Source organism: Psittacula echo, assembly GCF_963264785.1.
Source record: "Psittacula echo genome assembly, chromosome: 1".
In the NCBI taxonomy this organism is placed as follows: Eukaryota; Metazoa; Chordata; class Aves; order Psittaciformes; family Psittacidae; genus Psittacula; species Psittacula echo.
The window spans coordinates 136,601,169-136,626,056 of NC_137735.1; the positions used below are offsets into that span (position 1 = coordinate 136,601,169).

The window sequence follows — 24,888 nt, forward strand, 5'->3', positions numbered from 1 at the left end:
GAGTTGATGCACTGGGCACAACAGCACTGGTGCTACCCCAGGCCCCCTGAGCTCTGCTGCATCACCTGGGCCATGCGATGGGCAGCGGTACGATGCCAGCACTGTAGTCAGTTACTCACCTCACTGGGCTTGCACTGGACCTGCTGCACCATTCAAGCTTCTACATGTTCAAGAACCAGCTTCTCGTTAGTTGCAGCTACCAGGGGCTGGGCTGGATGTGGAGCTCAACAGCATTTTTACCTCTACCTCTGCAGTCCATTGTGGCATCCACCATCCTCACCAGTGTCACTCATCCTTGTGGCTCTTCCTGTGGAGGGTGAACCCCAACTGCAGGCAGGGCCTCAGCACATGGATGGGTTTCTCCTCAACCAGTGCAGCTTCTTTCTGGAACAGTGGCTGCCCTGGCCTACCAGGCATGGGTGATCCTTCACTTGTTTATCACGGTTAAACACCTTGTAGGAAACCCTCTCAGTTTGGTCACATTTCACCTGGCAACTGCTCACACAGCCCCCCCCCGTGCTGCATCACCCCTTGGATGCTCTCATGTGCACTGGGTGACATAAAAGTTACCACAAAAAGCTGCTTCCCCCAGCCCCTGCCCACCCCCCGTCACGGACCTCAGGCAAAGGCACGGTTGGAGTCATGGCAAAGGGCAAAGAGTCCAATGACCAGCACACGGGCTGAAAAAACAAAACACTTTAATTAGACAACTGCAAGCACCTCAAACAACGGGTTATTGTTACAGCATGGGGCGATCTTCTCACAATCTAGTTATTGCAAAGGCATGTGAGTAAGTTTCATATGGACAAAGTCAAGAGAAAAGTGGCACCGTAGTTACATGAAGGTCAGGAGTCACCTTACATTCATCCCACCAACTTCTAGAAGGAGGCCAAACTACACCTCCTCCTCCCTGTACATTCCAAAACCTGTAGTGCCTGTGAACTTCAGCCTATGTAGCCTTTTTGTGTCCTAGGAAACACGTAATTGTTGCGTGCAACTTACAACGGGTCCTCATCGTACGTCTGCTCACAGCAGAGAACAAAGCTAGTGCAATTTAGTTTAGAAACATGTAAAGCTGTGAATGGAATGAGCATGATCTCGCTTCTTGGACTACTTTTCCCACTGCACTGTAAATACTGGCAGCTCTATCCTTCCTCACCTGATACCAAGCACACACTTTTATTATAAAAGATCAGTAATTTTACACAGAGTGGTTCTCATGCTCTACTTTTAATTATTGGTTGGTTTTTTTTTTCCTTAAAGTATAGTACAACTTACAGTGCTTATAAAAAGGCAACACCATATGGTACCATGTCTTCACTATCACATTGGAAGGGAAATCGCTAGTTTCCTTTTCTTAAAAGCACTTAAAATAGGCAAACGTTCTAAAAGGGAGTGCTAAATGACAATGCATACTGTATCAGAAAGAAGTCCAGCCTTCCTTTAAAGTGCCGTTTGGGGAATGGAATCCTGTAAACCAGAGCCACTTGGTTGGAAATCCAATGAACGGGAACTGCTACAGAATAGAAAGTTTGCACAATTCCTTAAAGCAGTTTGAAGTCCACTACATGCAATTGGTTTGCTAGAAAGCTCTCTAAAACTTAAGTCGCTTTACTCTGAAATTGAGTCCCCAGTCCCATATTTAAATGGAAATAAACATTTACAGGGTGCATTTACATACACTATAATACAAGGATGACATCCCTTTGCCAGCAGATAAAATTGTACAATTCCTCGCCGTAACTTGGTTCTGCCTTGATAAATTTCTTACACTTGTAAATTATATAATATGCATCAGCTAAAATATTTTTTTACCTTTTTCTTTTTCATAAATAGTTACAAAACTTGCCAAAACACATGGGGGGGAGTTTCCTTTGTTCCAAAATCTGACATCTGAATGCCACACAACACAAGAAACAATGCTTAAACACACGGTAAGTGTTTTCTGAAGAAAGTGGGTGAGTAAACTACTAGCTGAAGACAGAAAGACCACCCTTCCCCAAGAACACAGTGCACAAAAGCAAAATGTCAAACAGTACCTCAAGCAAAATAAAGGTCTGAGGATTGAAGCCAGCTCACGTGTGATCCTGCTAAAGAACTGGTGACAGTCACCGCTTAGGTCCAATGCATTGGGAAGTGGTTGCCGGCTTTTATTTTACAGCTGGGAGACTCTGCTAAGAATTCAGCCACGGATGCCGAAGGCATTCTCCAGCTGAAGCGCGCTTCTCTGGGACCATTTCTAGCATGGGGATCAGGAAATCTGTAAACTGTGCAGCATCTTCATGAGGCCAACCGTACTTCTCCACAAGCACATCAAAGAGACTCCAAGGTTTCAGCTTGGTAATGTGTCGGAGCTCTCCTGCAAACAGAAACGTTACTGCGTTAGACAAATCCCTCCTTATCCCTGTGAGCGACTAATCCCTGTGTCATTTTTCTCTCACTCCGCATTCACAGCGCCTTGACCAAGCTGAGAATTGTTTGGGAAAGGTGGTACGCTGCCAGCTTGCTGAGGTCCTCAAAGGAGCAGAGCACATCCAATGTCAAAACCAAGAATCAACCTACAGCGAACGCAGTGACACCCAGCACACATCACTTCTGGGGTTTCACACTGTCTCTCCCATGCACAAATACACTCATTCACTCACTCCTGTGTGCTCGCACCATGGGCAAAGAACACCGAAGGCTTTTCCTTCTTAACCAGCAAACAGACCCCAACGTTACACAAACTGCCCCCATCCCACAAGGAGGTCCCTGCACCACAGGCTGCTGCCTCACTGTGTGGCACTGGCTGACAAGGCACCAGAGCAGCACTTCACTCCCAGCCAAGCCCAGCCCAGAGTCTGGCACTTGGAGACTGCTCCATGTCCCAGACAAACCCCCAGGAGGCCTGGTCTGAATCCTTCCCAAGGAGGAAGCACCTGCCGCTCCCTACAGCTCCTCCGACCCACAGCCAACAGCAGCTACGGGATTTGAGCTCCATCAAGGAGGGGGCACTCAGCCAATCTGGCAGCGTGCTGGCGACCAGAACAATGAGGGAGGCGAGAGCCCTTCTGCCATTCAAACCAGCACTATTATCCAGCTCTATCCACAGGACATCTGGCACAACAGGGAAGAAAGACTCTTCTGGCTGCTCCCTGCACCTCCACTGCCATCCCCCTTTTCCCAGACACACATCTGAGCCAGATGGTCTCCACATCACGATCCACAGAGACCCCCGTGGTTATTCTGTGATGGCCTCTGAGCTCCAAGGAGGGTGACGCGTTCTCACCCCATTCTAGAAGCTGAACGTGACTCTTCCACAGCTTCACAAGCCCACTACACCAGCAGGTATGGGGCTCACAGGCCATACTATCGTAAGTGAAGTGGTTTGGCAACTTGCTGGTTGTCCCTGGCTCTGATCTACTGCCCATACAACGCCATCAGACATCAGCTCTCAGGTCTGTTTCTGTACATCCCTGTGGCTACAGAAGTTCAGGGCAGGAGAAAAACGTGTCCTCAGACTGTCCCAAGCGACTGAGCATCCGAACGCAACAGATGGAAGCCACCCGAGGCCCAGGAGGACACAATTCTGCTGCTTCAGGCCACAGCAGACCGTTCTAGGCCAGGTGCCAGAGCAGCTCTCCAGATGCCATCATACAGACCCCCAAACCAGCAAGCGTGCAAACACTCCATTACTTGCAAGAGGAAGACAAGAGACCTGCTGGCCCCAGAGTCCAGAGGTGCTGCCCACAGCTGGGCCCGTCCTCTTTCCACTGTGCAGGCAGGAGAGGTGCTGAGACAGGAGCAGTGAAAGCAGCAGGTGTATCCTGCCAGGTTATGTCCGCACCAGCATGTCCCACCAGTACCCACCAGTCAAACCAAACCAGGCTCTAGTTTGGGCCCAAAGTCCTATGGTATGAATGAAGGGAAAGGACAGCACATCCTGGAGAAGTGCATTCATTTCCAGGCTCACTCTCAGCCCTTCACAAACCTTTGTGCGACTCTGAAATTCAGCTGATGAAAACCTGACCCATTTGAAGGTTTCCAGAGGTGCGCACTGGTGACCACTAACAAGAACAAGCAGAAAACCAGCTCGTAAACATGCACAAACTCTGGTATTACAAAAAGTGACAGAAAAGAGGGACTCAGTTGCCAGCGAGGGTTAAACTATGATGCTTGTTATTGACTGCAAGCAAAAAATGGCTAAGAACAAGTAAATGCAGCTGTGTCCAGAGCTTCCCCAGCTGGCAGCATTCATTGCAAGGGCTGTCATAATCATTTACTAAACCAGACTGGCTCTGGGGGAGTGTCTGTGTTTCCATGCAGCACTATCTTCACTTCTGTACACAAAATAGGTCATTTTAGGCACCTTCCCTCCCGTGGGTTGTATAAAGTGAGACTGCAAGATGAGGCTCCTGGTGTCGCCGTTAAGGCAAGTTCATACTGTCTGAATCACAGAATCCCAAGGGTTGGAATGGACCTCAAAAGATCATCTAGTCCAACCCCCCTGCAAGAGCATACTCCTTATTTTGTTTGTGTATGCTGAACTTGAAGTACTCAAACTAAACCCAAGCTAATACCAGCACACCCTGGGCAGTACGATGTTCTGTTGTGGTTTTCTGCTGAGGAACAAACTATTTAGCACTATGGGCTGGAATTTCCCTCAAGAAATTCCATAAGGATTGCAGAAGTGTTTAAGAAGATAGGATGCAGTAAAAATTATCTTTGTGGGAGACAAGAACTAAACTAGCGCTTCAGCTTTCAGTAAGTACCACAATGATGACCATGGAATCAAAGCAGGGTGAGTAAAAGGCAATTTACACAACTGAGGTGGATGAGAAACTCAGTTTATTTTAACGTGGTGGGTTCATCTCATTTCCACCCTGAAGCACTGGAGAGCAGCACAGGAAATGGAGGTGTCTGACAACACAAGTTTTCATTTGGTTCATGAGGTTTCACAGAACCACAGAATGGTTTGGGTTGGAAGGGACCTTAAGATGACCCAGTTCCAACCCCTCCTTGCCATGGGCAGGGACACCTCCCTCTACAACAGGTTGCTCAAAGCCCCGAGGACAGCAAGGCAGTGCTGATGTTTAAGGGAGGAATGGAAAGCACAATCCCATCGGTCTGACACCATCAGCAATCAGCATCAATGTGAATTGGCAAAGAAATGCTAGAAATGTAACAGCAAGGGAGGACTTCCCAACAAAAGCTCTTCATTTATTTTTGATATTGAAGCACACAGGAAATATCCAGAGAGGACAATGGAGCTGTCAGAACTGTAAAACCCCTGTGGCCAGAGTGGAGGCAGCAAAGGACCTCCTGGAAAATGGAATGTTGTCAGAAAGAAATTGCTGAGGAAGTTTCCGAGGGACCTGTGGGGGTGAAGGTGCTATTTAAAGCTCTCTCTGCTGACCAGAATACAAAACACAGAGCTCGTCTATGAAATCTGTCAAAGACAAATTCAAGATGTGTCACCAGGGAAGAGAAGGATGGGTTATTAACAGTGAGAAAGGGATGACTCAAAGGACTGGGAAGCAGCAGTGGGAGATAATCTGCTACTATGTACTTTGAGGACATGCTCCCGAGAACTAATGCAAGAACTGCTGTTGAGGCCTCATGGTACAATGGATGGAAGCAAGGGAGGTGGGGCAGAGCCCCGCCGTTCCCTTCTAGCAGCGCTTTTCCTTGTCACAACTTCCAACAGGCATCTTCCAACAGCCGGCATCTCGTGCAGGTTAGGAAGCAGGGCTGGCAAATATCAGGAGAAAAGAGACCACGGTCTAGAAAAACCAAACCTGCACTTACAGTTTGTGTGGTGGCTGAACCGGGCTTTTTGAAGTGCTTACATCCCACCCTGGGCCACAGCAGATGGTGCCTCTGAGGAATGTCACTATGGATCAGGGCCCAGAGGACAACAGTGACACTCTGCAGTGGACAATGTTCACGGAAGCACATGAAACTCCCCATGGGAATTTTACAAACTTCCCTTTTTCTGTGTGCCACAAACACTGTGGTTATTGTGTAACTGCTGGGTCATTTTAAAGTTCTGTGGCATCATTAGAAAATGCCATCTGGCATGAAGTGGAAATGAGGAACACAAGATGTATATGCTTTTAGAGGGGTCAGGCCGGGGGGTCTCTCTGATTCAGTACCTGCCTGTGACAGTGGCATAGGAAAGGCAGGGAGGATGGGCACCCAGGAGCAAACCAGGAGCGTTTGGCGGGCCCTGACAGGGTGCTGGAGGGTGCCTCCTGCCCAGCCTTTCTACTGCTTTATACATTTATGGACGTTTCAGCCCTGTTTGTTCATGTCACAGAATCCCCGAGTAGTCTGGGTGGGAAGGGATCTTAAAGCTCATTGGGTTCCCATCCCCTGTCACGGGCAGGGGCACCTTCCACTAGACCAGGTTGCTTCAAGCCCCATCCAACCTGGCCTTGAACACTGCCAGGGATGGAGCAGCCACAGCTTCTCCAGATAATCTGTGCCAGTGCCTCACCACCCTCACAGGGAAGAAAATCTCAGTTAACATGGGACTAGCTTGAGCCTCCTGATCCAGCCTCTCTCTGTAACCCCCAGGCTCCGACTGCCTGCTGTGCAGGTAAGCACCTGTTTTAAGTTCGAGTTCCACTGGGTGTCCCCCAGCTCTCACACAGTAGGTGCTAGCAAACAGCCACTCTGTTTTCAGCTTATCCACTAACTTGTAAATCTTCATTATCCCTCCAGCAACCTTCTCCCCTCCACACTAAAGAGCCCCAGGCATTTCAGTCTCCCCCAAATGGCAGTTGCTCTATCGCCTTGATCATCAGCGCTGCCCTTCTTCACACTCTGTTTAACACCATGACATCCTCCTTAAGGCAATGCAAGCATGCGGATGTCACTGCTTTGCCAGAAATACCCACACAGAACAGTCGGCTCCATGCAAGGGAGGATGAAGCACTGGTTGTCTCCTGCCTCCTGACCCCAACCTCTTACAGCTCAGCTCCCCACATGCCCAATGGAGCTGGTCAGCACTGGCCCTACCAACAAGCTGTGTGCTCAGGTACATGGAGTAACAGGAAAGAGGGCAGCCCCAGCGCTGCTCAGCAGGAAAGCACCCTCGCCAGCGACTCCAGATGTTCCACATCACATGATGGGTGCTCCTGACATCCCTGTCTGTCCTTACAACACAGCACTGTCTCATACACTGAGAGGACAAAAGACACTCGAAGCACCCCCACATTGCCTCATGTGTCAAAAACCTGTCTTTAGGAGCACCCTAGCAAAGACGAAGTACAAAGAGACAAAAGAACTGTCAGGCCCAGTGTGTCTGCTCAGATTGGTCACTCCCTCGTAGCAATTCAAGGGGTTTAATTTTAGAAGGGCTGCACTTGTGTACGACACCAAACACTAAGTGCTTGCCTATGGCTGTGGCACATGAACATTACAGTAATTCAGTGTTTGGAGTGAGACAGCACAGCGCACACTGAGCAGCTTTCTCCATCACGGTCACAGCCATCTCCTCTGAATGCTCTCTCTTCAGGGAGGTTATGAGAGCGCAAAGACTGACTGCATGCAGCTGCGTCTATTGCCCAGGTATTCCATTCCCACCTTGATGTTTCTTATCAGTAGCATCTGCTGGGCCATGACATATGATCAAAACTAGCTGACAGACCATCTTCCATCACATTACAAGCTACGCATCACTTGATTCCTTACACTTACACGAATACCGGACAACAGATAGACACAGACATTTGTTAACAGCCACACTTTGAGTACATCCCAAATGGATTTTAAATGAAATATTGAAATGAGTACTGCAAATCGTGGGTTTTTTCAGAAAGCCAAGTTTACACCAAATTCTTCTGTAGTAAGAGCTCTCCATTTAAATGGATATATTTCTTCAGTGCCCATAAATGAATATATTCTCCTTTTGGATAGTTTTATGCTTTAAATTAGTGGTGCATAAATACCGTTACCTTTTTTGGTGAAAAACTCCTTGGAATATTTCCCCAACATAGCGTATTTTCGAGGGATTTTTCCCAGCAGTTCAATGATCAATGCTATGTGGTCTGCATTGGAGAACATTGCCAGCAAAACAGAAACATACAACAGTTTAATCAGTACACTGCATGCACACACTAACACTGGCCCGGCACAGACAGAAATAGATTGATCCTGGTAAAAAAGACACGTGCAGACTGCTCAGGGGCTAATTTGGAAAGATGCTTTCAGCAAAACTTCCTTCTCAAAGCAACATCTGAGGATCAGCTGCTTCAGCCAAGTTTTGCTGCGCAATTTCAAATGGAGCAATGGTCATTTTTCAATGTTTAGCTAAAAACAAAACAATAATTTTGTCAGATTCCTTCATATTTTGTTTTAAAAAAGCAGTTTTTGCTGTGTGATTTCAGGAAATGCTCCTCATTGGACATGCTACAACCAGCAACAGCAATTCCACTTCTGTCTGCATCACGGCACCTTTCAAAAAGAAGAGGTACTACCTCTGCGATTGAAGAATTCCCGAGAATATTTTCCAGATAGAGCAAAGTGCCTTGGGATATTGCCTAGCAGCTCTATGATGTGTGCTATGTGGTCTATGAGGGAGAGAAAAAAAGGATACGGGAGTGGAAGGGGCAGGGAAAGGGCGGGATAAAAAAGAAGAGGAAAGAAACTGGAATTAGTAAAAAATCAGAAATAGTTTCAAATCAACAATGTTTGCAGAAAATCCATGCAGAGGTTTCCAGGATCAGCAGAGCTCTGGCATCATTAGTAGCATTTAGGAACAATGAATGATGCCCACATTACCACTGCAAAGAGCATTACAAGCGAACAAGCATGGAAATGGACAGGTATACAAATGGAAGCAGGAGTAAATTCTGATTTAAAATAAAAAATTAGTAATTGCCTAATTCAAATAAAAATACACAATGTAAACATTATTCCAGTGTCACTCTTACAAAGAGAAGATACTATAAAGTTCAGATTTGTTGTTTCTTTTCTAAACTAAGATGTTGTTATTCTCAACCAGGTTTCCACACATATGCAGTCTTACAAGAAGGGTAGTTTAATTCCTTCAGGCAGTTGTTAAGTGGATGAATATCTGCAGAAGGGAGTTTTTGCCCACCCATTGCTAGTGATGGAACTTAAAACTAAAAAGAAAAAGATCGTATTTATATTCTGAAAGCAATGCGTATGAACAGTTCACTCAAATCACAGAATCACAGAATGGTTTTGGGCTGGAAAGGACCTTAAGATCATCCAGTTCCAACTCCCCTGCCATGGGCAGGGACGCCTCACACACTAGACAATGTTGCCCAAGGCTCTGTTGAAGCTGGCCTTGAACAATACAAAACTTAACTCCACTGTAAGCTCACTGGAAATTTAAGAAGAGTGTGAAAATATATATATATATATATATATATCTCCATATAGTATCTCAAGAGATCCATACCTTCATCCCTGGAATAGTCTTCACCAGAGTGTGGTTCAAACAAATAATCTCCGGTTGCTAGCTCAAACGCCTATAACATAACAGACATATTTATGGGTATTTGAAATAAAGTCTTTAATCTTGTCAGCAGAACACCCCAACTATCTCAGAACCAAAAGGAATTAACATTCAAAGCCCAAGGCCTACAACTGTATCAGACACTGAGGAGAGGCCACTTACCTGGGGACCATCATTCCTGCAGGGCAACGACAGCATGAACTCAGGCTCTGGAGCAAGTCCCACTGGGACATGAGGCTGGAGATTGGAAACAGGCAGCACACCCAAACCCCCAGCATTTCTGCCCACTCAACCAGCATGAAGGAAGGAGATGGACCAGGAGTGTGGACCTGTGGTCCCTCTCCAGACTCCTGGGCTCCACCAGCTGACCAGGGAGTACTCCAATTGGTCCTGGTGGCTGGAAGCAGCAAACAGCATCTGGCTGTGGAGGATGATGAGTCTGAGCACATCAGCTGCACAGGGGTGTGGAGGGGGCATCAGTGTAAGGCAGCATTATGATGTGCTGTCTGTTGATTGTGTTAAATATGTGTAAGTCAATGAAGCTGAGAGAGAGGTGCTTCTAAATATATAATAAAGAGCTACACTTGTATCTGAAGGTTAATTATCTGTCAGATTGCATGCTAGGGACTGAAATAAAGTCTGAATCACAAATAAAATCCACTTATAACTATAATTAATTACTTGTACTTAGCAAACAGAGTAAGCTTCCTTGATGACTCTAAATCTATAACAGCTTTTAAAAGGTATTTTTATTGAATCTCAAGTCATCAAAGTAAATACTGCCATCCTGGGGTAAAACACTGAGGTGGACACTGATGCAGGAATCCAGATTAGACATCAGGATGACTAATGCCTTCAAGCCATTCACAATGCTTCGATGGGATGCTAACCCCATGTTAGAAGAGGACAAAACTGAATTTCTTTTGACAGGTGTAATGCCTATTAAAAGCCTTAAAGTACTGAAATAACTGTAAGAGCCCATACTGGTGCACTAACATGGAATCATCCAGCCTAATTTGTGAAACTATTCTCTTTCTGCTCTAGATCACCAATTACCCCAAGCAGCCACAGGAATCTAATTCTTTCCAGGTGGTTTAAACATCAAACTGTTTTCCATCTCAAAGACCAGGCAAAACATGATCCAGAAAATCATTCCAAAAATCAGGTGGAACTTCCTGGCACAGTCCTAGGATGGGATTTCACACCATGAAGACGTTTACTACAGAATATTCATCTCCTGAAATTCTGTTCCAATTCCTAATCTGGAGCTGTTAAATCACCTGCAAATTTAGCCTATTTATGGGCACTTGGCTTCCTCAAGCTGTTAGTTGCAGTGTCATCCAAGAGAGCTTATAGCCAAAACAATTCATTGCAATCACACAGAGCAGCCAAGAAAGCAAGAATGCCCCTTGTTGACATTGAATGGGGCCTTTAATTAAAATCACTAAGAAACAGTCATTCACTTTTTATTATTCTACTCTTAGCTCCAGATCGAGAGTTCTCATTTTACACTTAAGAGAAAAACCTCAAGGACTTCATAAACCATCAGGTATTTAAACTGAAGAGATTTTTAAAGTAGCCAGAAGAGATCACTGGTGGAGATCTCTAAACACAACATGGAGAATACTGTTATTCTCCTGAGATGAGACTGAGGAGCCCCAGGTGCTCTCACTGTATCTCACGTCAATGTATTCACTGGAAGAGGCAGACCAACCTTCCTAGGAGAACACATGCTGCTGGGGCTGATTTCTGAGAACATTACGAAACTCACTGCTATTTAACCAGATTCCTGGAGAACAATGGAAATGCAGTTGAATTTAGCCACAAAGGTAGACTCCAAAAGAATACAGCTTCTGTCCTAAAAAATGAAGTATTAATAGCTCCATGTATCTGCGTGGGACTAAGCAGATTCAATTGGAAAAACTAAAAACTGTCCAGTGAGAAGCACAAGAACCAAGCTTACCACTGTGATACACTGAATTTTACATCAGCTTGTACGCAACAAGAGCTGCAAGCTCTCATAGATTTGGGATATTTATACCACCCTTTTGCTGACAAGAAACTAAAGCTTTTCAAAATTATGATGCTGCTCCTTCTGTCCTTTTTGTATCGCCCTGACTCCATGCCCAGCATGGACTGGAGCAGCAGGGTCTCAAACATCTGATTTCCTGACTCTCCTTAAAGGACTCTGCACTGAGAATGAAGAAACTCTGGCCTCCTGCACACAGAGACAGCCCAGAGACAGCCTTGTCTTTTGGGTGCTGCAATATGTATCTGTTATAATACTTTTTAGCATTCATATACAATGATGTCTCACAGGTTCATTTGTAGCAACCAGGTAAAAGGTTCCTAGATATCTGTAGGATGGACTAGCTACACAGTGCAAGATAAATGACATTAATTTGGCCTTATTTAAAAAAGAATAAATCCTTGACCTAGGTTTTTACCGTAAGGTAAAAGACTCAGTGTTAAAAATGCACTAATAAGCACATAAATAGCCATAAACTCACTGTATCAGAGTTGTTCTGCTCTTTAAGCTGATGCCCAAACGTGTGGTGCCACCAGAAGGCATGTGCAGTCCCATTACTGAGTCAGTGCCACCATGAGCAGCTCTCTCTGCTGGTACTCAGAACTACAGTTTTGATGTTGCACTGCTGCTTCGGACTTTTGAGCACTTGTCAGTATTTACGGACACTCTGCACTCAATTGTAGATGCACAAATCACCCAGTCTCCAATTGCTACACTGACACTGATAAAATTAGGAGGTGGAGACCCTCACAGACACCAAGTTGAACACAGGTCAGCAGTGCACTCTTGTGGTAATGCAGTATGTATGTAAGTGTGTCACCAGCCCTCAACGGAAAGTCACTTCCCCCCTCCTCAGTACTCACATCTACACCTGCAGACTGTGGTGACCAGTTTGGGGCCGTCAGTATGAGAGAGACCCTGCCAAACTGGTGAAAGATCAAGGAGGACCTCTAAGATGTTAGGGGCTGAGCAGGAGGAGAGGCTGGGTGGGCTGTGGTCAGGTTGGAGAAGGGGAGGAGCAGGGGGGATTCAGTTGCTGCACTCCACTGCCTGAAAGGAAGTAACAGAGAAAATCAAGATATGCTCTCCTCAATGAAAGGACAACAGAGAACAGACACAAGCATCAAGATGGGAAATTCCAACCAGATAAGAAAATTCTTTAGTGAGATTGGCTGGGCATTGGGACAGGCTGTGGAAATGCCATCCTGTCAGCTATGTACAGCCCCAACTGGTTGAGGCTCTGAATAACCTCATCTAACTGACTTTAACTCTGGTTCAAGAAGAAGGTAGATGACTAGAGCTCTCTCTCCACCTAAATTTGGCCGTTATCTCTATGATGGTACAAGTACAGATGAACCATATTTACTTTCTCTTTGAAACTATTAATTTATAAAAACTAGTTTCTTGACAGAAATCTGACTTTGAAATACCATGATCTTTTTTTACTTAATGCTGACATTTACCTCAACAGAAATCAGCATTTCAATTATTATATGGAGATAACAAATGAGATACAGCACACTCAACATATGGCACAAAAGCCCAAGGCAATCATCCATCCTACTGACTGTGCTGGCAATTGCTACTTAGCACTTTCCTAAGGTTATTGCAGAAAAAGAGTCTAGACTGTTCTTCTCCATCTGCAGATGGGGAACCTTTCATATAAATGGTCACATTTCTGCTTTTGTAGGCTCTGGAGAGGCTATGATTCCTTTTCTGCCATTTGACTGTATACGAACCTACCACAGTACTGAACTGTTGGCATCACTGTTGTATATTATAGATCCATGTCTAATCACACAATTGGAAATAGCTACGTTTTCACTGTGTGACAGCTGTGTACTCAATCTGGTGATTGAACATGGATGCATGCCTAGGGAAAGCTGTCTGGGAGAGGATGGAGGAACAATTCACTTGGACTGCATCAGCCTCCCTGAATTTCCCTTACGAAGCCCCAGCTGAAAAAGGACAAGCTATAGGCCAGAATGATTATTTTGACAGATGAAATCCGGTTCCTGGCCAGAGCATCTCTGCCCCCACTGAAATGAAGAGCTGTGAATAAGAAGACTGTAACTGCTTTAAAGACAGGCTTAGTTTTAAGAACGCTTTTCCACAGGTAAGTGGGACCATGAAAGAGCAAAAAGCTTTCTGAGATATACACACCAGCTGACAGTTTGTTCTCCCATGGTCATCCCCCCCGAAGAGCCAAGCAATGGAAAGAATATAAAAGGTATTTTGCATGGTTAGTGCTTTGTAAGAAGGGCCAGATACCCAAAACAGAGACATGTACAGGATGTTTGAAAAGGAAACAGATTTCTATCATTTCATGTACTCTGATCTCAGAATCATGCACATACTGAGTGGCTGCTTTGGAGAGTCAGTTTCTTTGGAAAAATCATAGAATCACAGAATGGTTTGGGTTGGAAAGGACCTTAAAGCTCATCCAATTCCAACCCCTCTGCCACAGGCAGGGACACCTTCCACTAGACCAGGTTGCTCCAAGCCCATCCAGCCTGGCCTTGAACACTGCCAGGGATGGGGCAGCCACAGCTTCTCTGGGAAAGCTGTTCCTGTGCCTCACCATGCTCATCATTTTCTTTTTAATGTCTCGGGTTGTCCACCCACCACCTTCAAGAAGGGTGTACAGTGATTAATAACAGCATTTTGTACTGAATCTGCCTACTGAAAAATATGTGCATGGCGACTCGAAGCTTTTCTCTCCTCTCAAGCAGATTTCTGATTTCCCATTCTTCCTCAAAATACTGCTTCTGTGCACACTAAGGCTTGTCATCACATCTTTGGTATGTGCTACTTGCACATATGAACATGATGATACTCATGATCCCATAGAAACATGATAATTTTTTCCCTGCTTACCACACAGAAAGAGTAGTTAAGGACAGCTGCTTTTCCACCTCACATGAGAGAACATCATGGTAACAAGTAAACTGAGGCCTGAACTACAAACACTTGGATGTAGGTTTAATTCTAACATCATAAATTACTATATTCTGCTCATTTTTCATTCTGTCCCTCCAAGTTCTCTCACATAAATAGAAATGCTCATAATAAAACACACCCCTGTAGGCTTGCTTGCCTTGTAGTAGCATCTCTCTCATTTTGTCTGCCTGCTCCCTTCTCCATTCACCCCCATAGTATTTTCTTTCAGAATTTGTGCTCTCTTTGGGTAGATAAAACACGAACTACAATTTTCTCCTCCTTCCTGCTGATCTACACTTATGATCTATTTGCTAGTTTGTACTATAAAAAGAATCAAAACTCACCACGAAAACCATCTCAGATAAGTGGTAATAAACTAATTTTGCTGATGACATGGCTTCTGACATAGCTATCTCCTCCCTGCAGCTCAACCAAGACTATACATAGTGAACAACAAAAGTCAGATGATTAGACTCATCATTTCAGGGGCTTTTCCTGTCTTCAGTCCAAAGAGCATAAACAAGGAAAAGCAGTGGAATCATGGTGCTTGCAGCCACTTCCAGGAGCAATACAAAGGGATGCCCTCTGCCAGTCCTAACTCCCTTATCTTGCCAGGATTTTTTGGCAGCAGCAGTTGAGTACTGTGTTCCATGGGTTTGAGATTTAGGAAATACTGTATCATGCAGTGCCTGTTCAGTTTCTGCTTCGCAGAAAGTAGCCCTCTCAATACTGCCAATGTGGAAAATCAGCCTGACAAAATTAAACCATCAAGGGTGGTTTCAATCCTACCAAAGGCACTGATGACTCAAAATCTGTTCCTTTTTTTGGGATGAAAACAAGAGATGCACCTCCCTGTTGGCAGAACTAAAATAGGGTTTAATACAGCAAGGGAATGTAGAATTTTCTAGAATTTCATAAATGTGGAGAGAGATTCCCAGCATCTAGCTTTCCATGAGAACAGCTGAGTATCCTGTCCAAATAGGCCACATTGTTAAGAAAAAAAGAAAGGGCACTGTGCAATTTCCTTAGCTAATCTGCAGATATGTCCAGCAAAACACAGCACAATTACTGAGACATAGAGTCAACATAGGCTGGGAAAAAAAAAATGCAATTTACACTACACTGCACCCTTTGCTGAGCACAGAATAAGTGAACTCGGTCCTCCATCGCAGTCAGGGAAAGTCCACTGGCATCCAACTCCTTCCATTAGCCCTACAGCACATCATGCATGCACTGATTATGAGCCTCTACAGATAACCAGCATCCTCTTCTTTCCTCTGTCTTTTTTCTTTTTCTTAAAGACTTTCAGACTCTGGTCACCTGAGCAGAGGACCAGTACTGGCCTGAGGATACTCACTCTCATCCTTTAAATCTGATACAAAGAGGTTTGAACCAGGTGCCGCCAAATCATCTAAAATGAAAAGGTTCACCTCTTAGGCTATTGGCTTACAGTGCTACTTATTGACCAAAAGAAAGAACTGAAAGGTTATTAGCACTGAGTTACTGCTCTCTCTTTTGCTATATGGCTGGAGTCCTTACATGCTTCTCTTTATGTACACTTCCAGTACAAGCAATCCTAATCAGAATCTCTGGCTACTCCCATACTAAAGACAATACAAGTAGAACAGAGTATTCTTTCCAAGATGCACCAAAACCATGGAGTTGACAGCTAGATGAAGCCAACTCATCAGCAGAGCCCAGTTGAGGAGAGCACTCCATGTAGGCACAACATACCATGTCCTAAAAGCCAGATTCAGAAGGGGGGTATTCTGGAAGTTGCTGTGCACACATCAACACAGATGCTTTGCATGCTCAAGGCACCATTATCAGAGGCTTTTGTTTAAAACCATCATCATCACCATCTCCATCCTTATTACTGAAGATGCAGTAAAACTGATGAGCAAATGGTACGATGAAAAAAAACAGTCTGCTGCTGCTGTAAGAAAACATGACCTCTGAGCTAGATTTAACACAAGCCACAAACATTGGCCGTAAATGCAAGCCAACACAAGAACCAGAATTACAGAATCAAGTTCACTGGAAAAGATCTTTAAGATCATCAAGTCCAACCCAGTAGCTCTGCTGCTCTCACAATCTGCCAATGCTATTCCCAGTGAGCAAGATTATTTTATCAGCAAGCAAAAAGCAGTGAAAAACCTAGGCTCAGAGATCCATTAAGCACAAGACCAAGATAAGATCCCAAGTGACTCCTGGTCCCAAGCATTCCAAGTGGTCCATCATAAAATCCAGGAGACACAGAAAGACTGATATGGTTTATGTACACATAAACCTCTCTCACAGAAACCCTATGGATCCTAAATTCTTTCAAAGAATGGCCTGGTTTTTATTGTATTTTTTTTTTTTAATGGAGACATGATCTAGAATCTGACACGGTAGTGGATATACAGCACATGGAGAATCTCTTCAATTTTGCAAGCTAAGCAATCTTCATGTGTGCTCTTTACTACTAAGCAGTGCTCTGCACTACTTCTGAGGAAACCGTTTCGGAAGAATTTGGCAGCCACGTTGTGAAAAAAACATTGCCCACTGAGCTGGAGAACCTGACCATCCCTCTGAAGCATCACATCTGTCAGCAAGAGCTACACAGATGGAGAAGTGAGGAGCACACCTGGATCAGCCTCTCAGAATACTGGTCAGAAACCTCAGATTTTAAGGTTGTGGATACACAAAGCACTACAAGACGTATTTGCACACAATTCCATTCAAGTGAGGTCAAAATATTCTGAACCCTCTTTCAGTGCAGGTGCAGAGAATTAGCTCAGTGACTTAGTGGCAAGCGAAGGTTTTCAAAGCATAACATCTCATCTTCGCTTTGATACTACCTTATTACACTTTGCATTCACATTAACTCACACCATTCACATTAGTTGCAGTCTGTGCCTTATCATTCAGTAGAGAAACTGAGACAAGAAAGCTCACCTAGGGTCAAAACTATGATCAGAATGAAGGTCAGGATCTGTAACTATGTGACACGGCTGCCACTGCAAAGCCACATGGCACCTTGCTTACCTGTTCATAAAGGTAGCATCTGACAGGTGGATCCCAGCAGAGCCATTACTTACCTATCCTGAACACAACCTCAACCTTAGATCACTTAGTAACACAGAGCTACTAAATTACAGACTTTCCTTTTTCTCCCCCCCCCCCCCCTTTTTTTTTTTTTTAATTAAAAAGGAGGAAATGATAAATGCCACATGCAATCATCAGCTGGTAGAACACCACCTTATGTGCGCTTGGTATTGTCACACTGGGCAAAGTATGGAAGGCTGTAAACTCGCCAAGAAAAGTCATAGCAGTACTGCTGGACCAGTCATTTCACACACTACTGCTTCCAAAAATGTCCTTAATGACTATGGACTTATTGTACAAACAAAGCAACATGACAAAGAAGTCTCCTTGCTCTCCCTTGAGAAACTTGACAACATGGTCAACAGTAATCTGACCTCTGCTCTGGCTGAAAATGCAGCACCCCTTTAGCTCCTGCTCCAGCAGACAATCCTTTGAAAACACATCTAACACTAAATGTTATGGGATAAAGTGGATTAAATATGAAACAAGAGCAAGATAACCTAGAAGGACATTTTCTGAACCACATTCAGGTACAACAAGGAATCCAAACTTGAGAAAGCAAGTGGGACTACAATGGCATTAAATCACTTTGGTACTTCACAGTTCTTTGTTGCTTTAGGGATCGGAGAGAATAAAATCGTAATTTCCAAAGACAGCCTTAAGTTAGCTGGGAATTTGGAATTCCACATCAGGAATGCTTCCCTGGCTGTTAATCTTTGTTACAAGTCTTCTGCAGAAAGAACTCTTAAGATCTTCAAGTCAATCCCTACCTCAGAGCTGTTTTCCATCTGATACAGGATTAGCAGTAACAGTGCACTGACCCATTTTCTCAAGCACACTGGAATAAAAGCAAATCCTGAGGGGTTTTGAAATTATGAGTTTTGGGAATGAGCCTGAGAAACTGATCTCTATTTTTTTTTATCATAACTATTACAATGATGACAACTGAATGAACAGTTTTATGTCAGTGCTGTGAAGATTATAAAATTTCTAAAGCATTTTCTATGAGCAAAAGACCAAAGAAAATAGATTTCCAGTGTTTCTACCTCAAATGCTTTACTCCTGTTAAAGCTTACGTAACGAAGAAGCAGAAGTGTAATTTTCTCATTAAAATACAGCAATTTCATAAATACCTGTGAATCAGAATTAAGATACCCCCAGTGGCAGAGATAGATGCTCATGGGGTTTAAAGGACTCTCATGAGGAATGCTTATATAACATGGAAAAAGAACTGAAGTGTAAGGGGCTGGATGACCCCACGTACTGTAAGAATACTGTATTTCCTAGGTCTGATATTGCTATTAAGTGCCCCACTTTCTTTAAACACAATCCTAGACAGACTTTAGCCTTTTTAATGTAGCTTTAGCTACACGACTGCATATAAAATTAGCACAGGGTAGGTACAATCTTAAAGAAAGATGAATCTAACATTAAATACCATAAAAATGTATCAAGTTCAACTGAGCTTTATGAAATACCAGGTAAAAGGAACATAATGTCTCTAATAATAATTTTGCAGTTAGTTAAGAGAAGAATCATTCAAAAAATTAAGGATCAAGACTGTGAAATATTTTCTATGCTTTGTTTTCAATGTCATGGAAAAATTCTACATTTTGCCCCAAATGAAAGTGTAATTTTGGAAATGGATGTTCTTTTCTCTGTATTAAAGCAAAAGCTCGTATTAAACTCCAGAGAAAACGTATCTGCAATTTTACTTATGGGTTAGTTACTTTCAGCACATGGCTTGCTGAGCTTATAATATCTGTAGGATTTTATGTTCCTTTCAATCCTCCTCCTCTCCCTCTGAGCTTCGCAATTCTTCTCATCACCCACGCCTGCAAACTGTGTCTAGTATTTGAGTCCTCTCCTCCTCCTCACACTTACTCTTTGCAGACATGTATTTGTAAAATACAAAGATTTGAGTAAGTTTTCACCTTTAAAATAGACAAAGATACTTCTAAATGTGTTTTCAAAACTATCTTTAATGAGAAGATGCATATAGCTTATTTGTCCCCAAAGAGGTATTACAAACACGGTAATTGTTTCAGAAAGTTGAATAATGAAGTTTTTACTTTTTCTATTCTTAAAAGGTTTCAAAAAATGTATCATTTCAGTTTAACTGTGTTTAAACTAATTCTACAGAATGCTACCACATATTTTACTAATAAGATAAATCCTTCTCTTTGAAGTTTAGAACCTAAAGCTGTGATTTGCAAGCCTGATCTGATGAATATTTTCACTGCATTTGGCAAGAATTTGAAGTATTTCGCTGTTTTGCTACTTTATGCTAGAAAAAGGAATGGAAACAGCAAACAGTTGTATAGATTCTAAGATAGGAAGGAAACATGCAGTTGTACCATTTCAGTTCGACTTTGTAATTTAAAATACACATGTATTTCCCTATAAACTTGCGTTGTTTTGACTGCAAGTTTAAAATGCATCAAATGAAAATGAAAACTGATTCAGAATACTTCAGAAATTGAAGGGGAAAAATCATCAGTAGCTATCTGATACGATATTATTTATGATAACGTATTTGTGTCAAAACCATCCACATCAGGTTTCTCAGGTTTATTCTTATAAAATACACATTGTATTGTTCTTACCATGCATGCTGTACTCCAGATATCAGCAGGTGTACTGTAACCTGCTCCTATTAAAACCTCTATGGATCTATACTGTCTTGTCTGGATGTCTTCTGTGAAGTGTTTATGCTAAAAAAGAAAGAATCACATTAATGGGAAAAAACAACAATAAAAAGGCCTGTTCTAAACAATGAAGGCTAAAGAGCAAAAATAATGCAGTGATACTTACCACCCAGCAGGCATTCCCCAGGTCAGCAATTTTAACTCTAATTTTATCTGCATTTCTTGGGTCCAGTGGATTCACCAGTAAGTCAGCAGCACGAGTTTTTGCTAACACAAGAAAAATGCAGAAGAGTTAGTATTTTAAGCACACTATTCATTACCTTTAAGCAGTTTTGCCCTGACACTTTATCCAGTTTTGTAATTCATGGAAGACATCAAAATCATTTGCTTAATGTTACAAGAAATTAAAGCAACATAAACAGGATTTCTTACCTTGATTTCTAAATATCCTTACACATTCCAAGTGCAAATTTTTTGCATTAACTGCCAAATGACTATAATTAGAATATCCAGAAGAGCTCTAAGCAGAAAAGAGTCCGTATGTTTCCAAGAACAGATTAGGACAGAAAATGTTAAACTCCAAGAAGTCCACATGAAAGAGTTGTTCTTAGAACAGTTTGGTTGAGAAAATAAAATCCTGCACTTCCATTTCTGGCTAAGGTAAGCAAAATATGGCTGGATTTTTTCTTGTTTAAAAAGTCTGTCCCAAGAAGTCACCAAAACCTGGCTTGCTTGAGAGCCTGGAGGATTGTCACCCATTTCACAGATGGGTGAATCAGTGTTGAATCAAAATTCTCTGAAGGTCCTAATTTGCGTTGAGTATGATCCAACTAGAAAGGCAGAACTTTAATCTCATTAATCCTGCCATCTTTAGAGGCTCTTGGGACATTGATGATCCTAACACAAGACAGTGGAGGACCACTGCTTTTCCGTTTTATTTGACATACTCATGACTCCTCATACTGCCAGCTCCTAAACTGAATTGGAAAGAAAGCAGATTGGCTTGAATGTGGATGATAGAAGCAGAAATCACAAATCACACAGCAGGAGAGGAGTGGTATCAGTTTACTTGTCCCAAAGCTATGAAGATCAAATTGGAAACTGCTGGTAAGATAAGAAAGAGGTACTAGATCCAAAAGGCACCTGGGACTTCAATGGGAATATAATGATCTGTGAGACTACCATAAGCATTGGAAGAGGAAAGTACAGAAGACATAGGACAAAGAAAAAATACAGCATGTCTAATGATGAGTCAGGAATGACTGAAATCAGATGAGGATCTTCAACTGCTGGGACAGCAAGGGTGATTGAGCCATCAGGGCACTGGCCAACCAGGAAAGAAAGTGGCAGGATCCATCAAGTGAAAGAAGAAAAGACAGGACTGAACAGTAGAAGACAGAAGTGGCAGTGACCTCAACAAGAGTCTTCTAAAAAAGCTGCAACAGAGCCCAAGACTCAAGTTCAAAAAAACCCCATCACTATAGGGCATAAAAGCAAAGCACACTGAAAGAATAAAGCTGCGGTTCAGTACTTAAAAGATGGTTAGTCTTAAATATTAAGTAATCTTAATATTAAAATATTCCCTTACAAGCATGCTGCTTAATAATGTCTAATTTTTTTAAACACAATCACATGCATTATTCAAGAAATACCAGGACCCTTCTCAATTCACCAGCCCTGGAAAAAATAAAAAAGTGCTAGATAAATCCTTCCCACACATCTTTCTGAAGGTGAAGGACTGCAGTAAATAAAGTGGAATGAAGGGGTGGAGAACTCATCAGTAAGACATCTGAATACATTAGAAAACAGCTTTCTTCAACCTTCTCCTAGCAGAGAGACCTGACAAGGTAACAGGCAAATGCCTACACTTCTGTGTTTTTCTCAGAAGCTCATTAAGTTTATGTCCCTTATTTTCTGAGAGATGAATGTGAGACCTTGGATTCTATATCTGACAAACGTGGATCATTCACAACTGAAAGTGAAGTCAAGAGAAGCACACTTTTTAGCAAGTACTCTCAAAAAAAGCATCCAAAGGAGCTCGACCTGAGCACAAAATCAGTAAGCATTTCTGGTTTTCACTTCTGTGTGTCCTAGTTCTGTAAAACTGAGAAATATCACCTCCTCTTCTCACAGTCGCAGCACGATAGTATACTTAGTAAACATTTAAACACTGGAATGAGGAGGAGAGTCATGAGGAAATTAATAGATCTATTTTAAGGGCATTTGGTCACACAGTGAAAACTTGAAAAAGGTAAGAACTTAAGAGCTGCTCATCCACTGAACACAAATTGGTCTGTGCACTGAATGAGGCAAGTATCTCCAAAAAATAAGAGATCATGTTACTTTATAATGTATAGCAATGCCTAGACAGAGAGGAACAAATACAGTCCACTTCTATACTAGGAAAGGGCACTAAAGTTATAGGAAAGAAGTAGCAGCATTTAAAAATATTGAACAGGCTGCAACTTTTATCTTTCTTCTTTTGAAATACTCTAATGTGTTTAACCCAACATTATTATTGATGCTATTGATATTAACAACATTTAGCTTTTCCTCTTTCTGTGGAAGAAGTAAATTCAGCTATGGCTAAATTTAACCTTTCTTCTTTGCACAAAAGGTCTGTAAGATGCTGCTGATAACATGAAGGAGGAATTAAGTAGGTTTGTTTCTCCAGCTATGGAGATACATTGCTCCCATGATGACAAATCCAGCTTTACTCCCTGGAGGCATGATGATTTTACACATCACGCCAGAAAAACAGCAGTAGAGGCTTTCTGCCTGCAAATACCGCCAGCAGCACAGAGGAAGCGGCTACCAGGCACCTAGGAACCTCTTGTATATCATTTAAGGGACTACTGAGTGTAAGGAGATGGACTGGAAGACTTACTTGCCTGGATCTTGACATTTTCCAGAAACACAGTTCTGCTCAGTTGTATTTTATTTCACATTTCTTGCCTACCTGCAGATTACCTTACCTGTCAGACTCTGTAATAGCTGTGTGAATTGCTCTTCTGAAGTCTTAAACCAAGAAATACACTGACTGTACTTTTCAATCCATCTCTGTTTATATTTAGTAACTTCATCTGGGGACAATGCTGACAGCAGGCTTAGTGATCTTCTCCCTAAGCTATCTCATTTTCTTCTGTCTGCTTACAGATCTAGTCTCTCAGTATTTGATTAAAGTTGAAACCCATATATTTATCATTTAGCCACTGGCACTATAAATAAATTCTGTGTAATACCCTTCAGCTATTTAATTCAATGGCAAAAATCCAGCTCTTTGCAATGACACCAAGATACCACCTTCCCTGTCTTCAGTAAACAGGATTTACAGGCAGAAGTTTTGGATTGGAGAAGTTCTGGTGGCCAGAATTTAAGTGTCCAAAGCCATGATGAATATGGAAAAGCCATAATGAGTTGAGGGTTAGCAATATGCCTTGCAGAGACAAAGACTTGTTGAGTTTAATAAAAGATTAAAAGGGGAACCGTTAGAAACAGAAAAGAACCATCAATGAATGAAAACACAGCACATTGCAGAATCTTTTCATGTGACTGAAGAAAGACATAACAAGCATTTATAGCTAGAAGCTGTAGCCAGGCAAATCCAAACTTGCAATGATTCTTCTGAAACAATTCTGAGTACTGACCAGTGGAACGCACTTCAACCACACCATGTTCTTTAATTATTTCATTTGTCCAAATCAAGAGCAGGTGTCTTTTTGGAAAACATGTTTTAAGCTAAACACAAAGGCCTTAAAAAGGACTTAAAGGACTTAATAGTCGGTGTACTATCGGCTTGTTATAAAAGGAAGTCAGGTTACATGATCTCATGATCACCTTCTAGAAGAACGCCTACCTGCAACCATGAACTTCCTTCTTCTTTCCTGTGAAGACTGACCTGTCAATGTGAATATTTAATCTACAATAACTTATCTCACACCCATAAAAACAAGTTCTAGAACAGAAAAAAAGTAAGAAAAAAAAATCACAGTTTGGTTTTCCTCTTTTAAGACAGTAGATTTGTCTGAATTTAACAAGAATGCTTTTGCATTGTCTTCCAAGTGCATCTGTCAAACTCCCATTTTTGAATGCAAGAAAAATCATCCAATTTACTAAAAGTAAGCTTAGCTAAGCTACTGCCTTTAATGAGACTGTTACATTTATTTCTTAACCTAACTGCTGTCTTTCTATTCCACTTACTTGCCATTTTTTTAATGTAATACACACCCATGTTACTAGACACAAGTCTTCCATCAACTCAAAGTGGGTTTCCCTCCCTCTATTTCTAAAAGCCATAAAAAATTAATGCACTTGGTTTTCTTCAAACCTAGTCCTAGGAGGTCAAAATTCACCAGAATGCTTTGGGACTAAACTAACTGAAAATCCTCCTCTTAATTTCTAGATATCTGCTCTGCCAAAAGTGTTCTAAGATGAAATACTAAATGTAAAATACTAATAATTGAGAATTGTACGATTCAATGAGCAAAATGTTCAGTGTAGATAAAATCAACAAGATGATAGCCAGCAACGAAAAAAGGGTTCTCAGCAGTGGGCTGCAGCTCTAACCCAACCCTAGTGATGGTGAATCTGACCCTGTATCCCACCTCCTCCTTAGGTTTGGGAGCACCTAAGGAAAACAGCATGTGGGGGCAGTCTCCGCAGATTTTTCTGACTCAGACGCTGGCACACTGGAATCACCTTTTCCAGTGGGC

The 24,888-nt window shown here is 42.5% G+C and overlaps 1 protein-coding gene across 5 annotated transcripts in view; it reads right to left on the reverse strand.

Moving 5' to 3' along the window:
• Positions 1–2,174: 2,174 nt before the first annotated feature.
• SRPK2 (SRSF protein kinase 2) overlaps positions 2,175–24,888 on the reverse strand; it is a gene marked incomplete at both ends in the record, with an annotated part of 147,784 nt that continues 125,070 nt past the window's right edge. For 2 of the 5 annotated variants that reach the window (XM_080621794.1, XM_080621797.1), the window contains 6 exons: positions 2,175–2,359; positions 7,941–8,033; positions 8,463–8,555; positions 9,413–9,482; positions 20,135–20,242; positions 20,343–20,443. In XM_080621794.1, the coding sequence (XP_080477920.1) occupies positions 2,175–2,359; positions 7,941–8,033; positions 8,463–8,555; positions 9,413–9,482; positions 20,135–20,242; positions 20,343–20,443 (650 nt within the window). The remainder of the gene's footprint in view (positions 2,360–7,940; positions 8,034–8,462; positions 8,556–9,412; positions 9,483–20,134; positions 20,243–20,342; positions 20,444–24,888) is intronic. The other 3 variants (XM_080621798.1, XM_080621796.1, XM_080621795.1) reach the window with 2 other exon arrangements.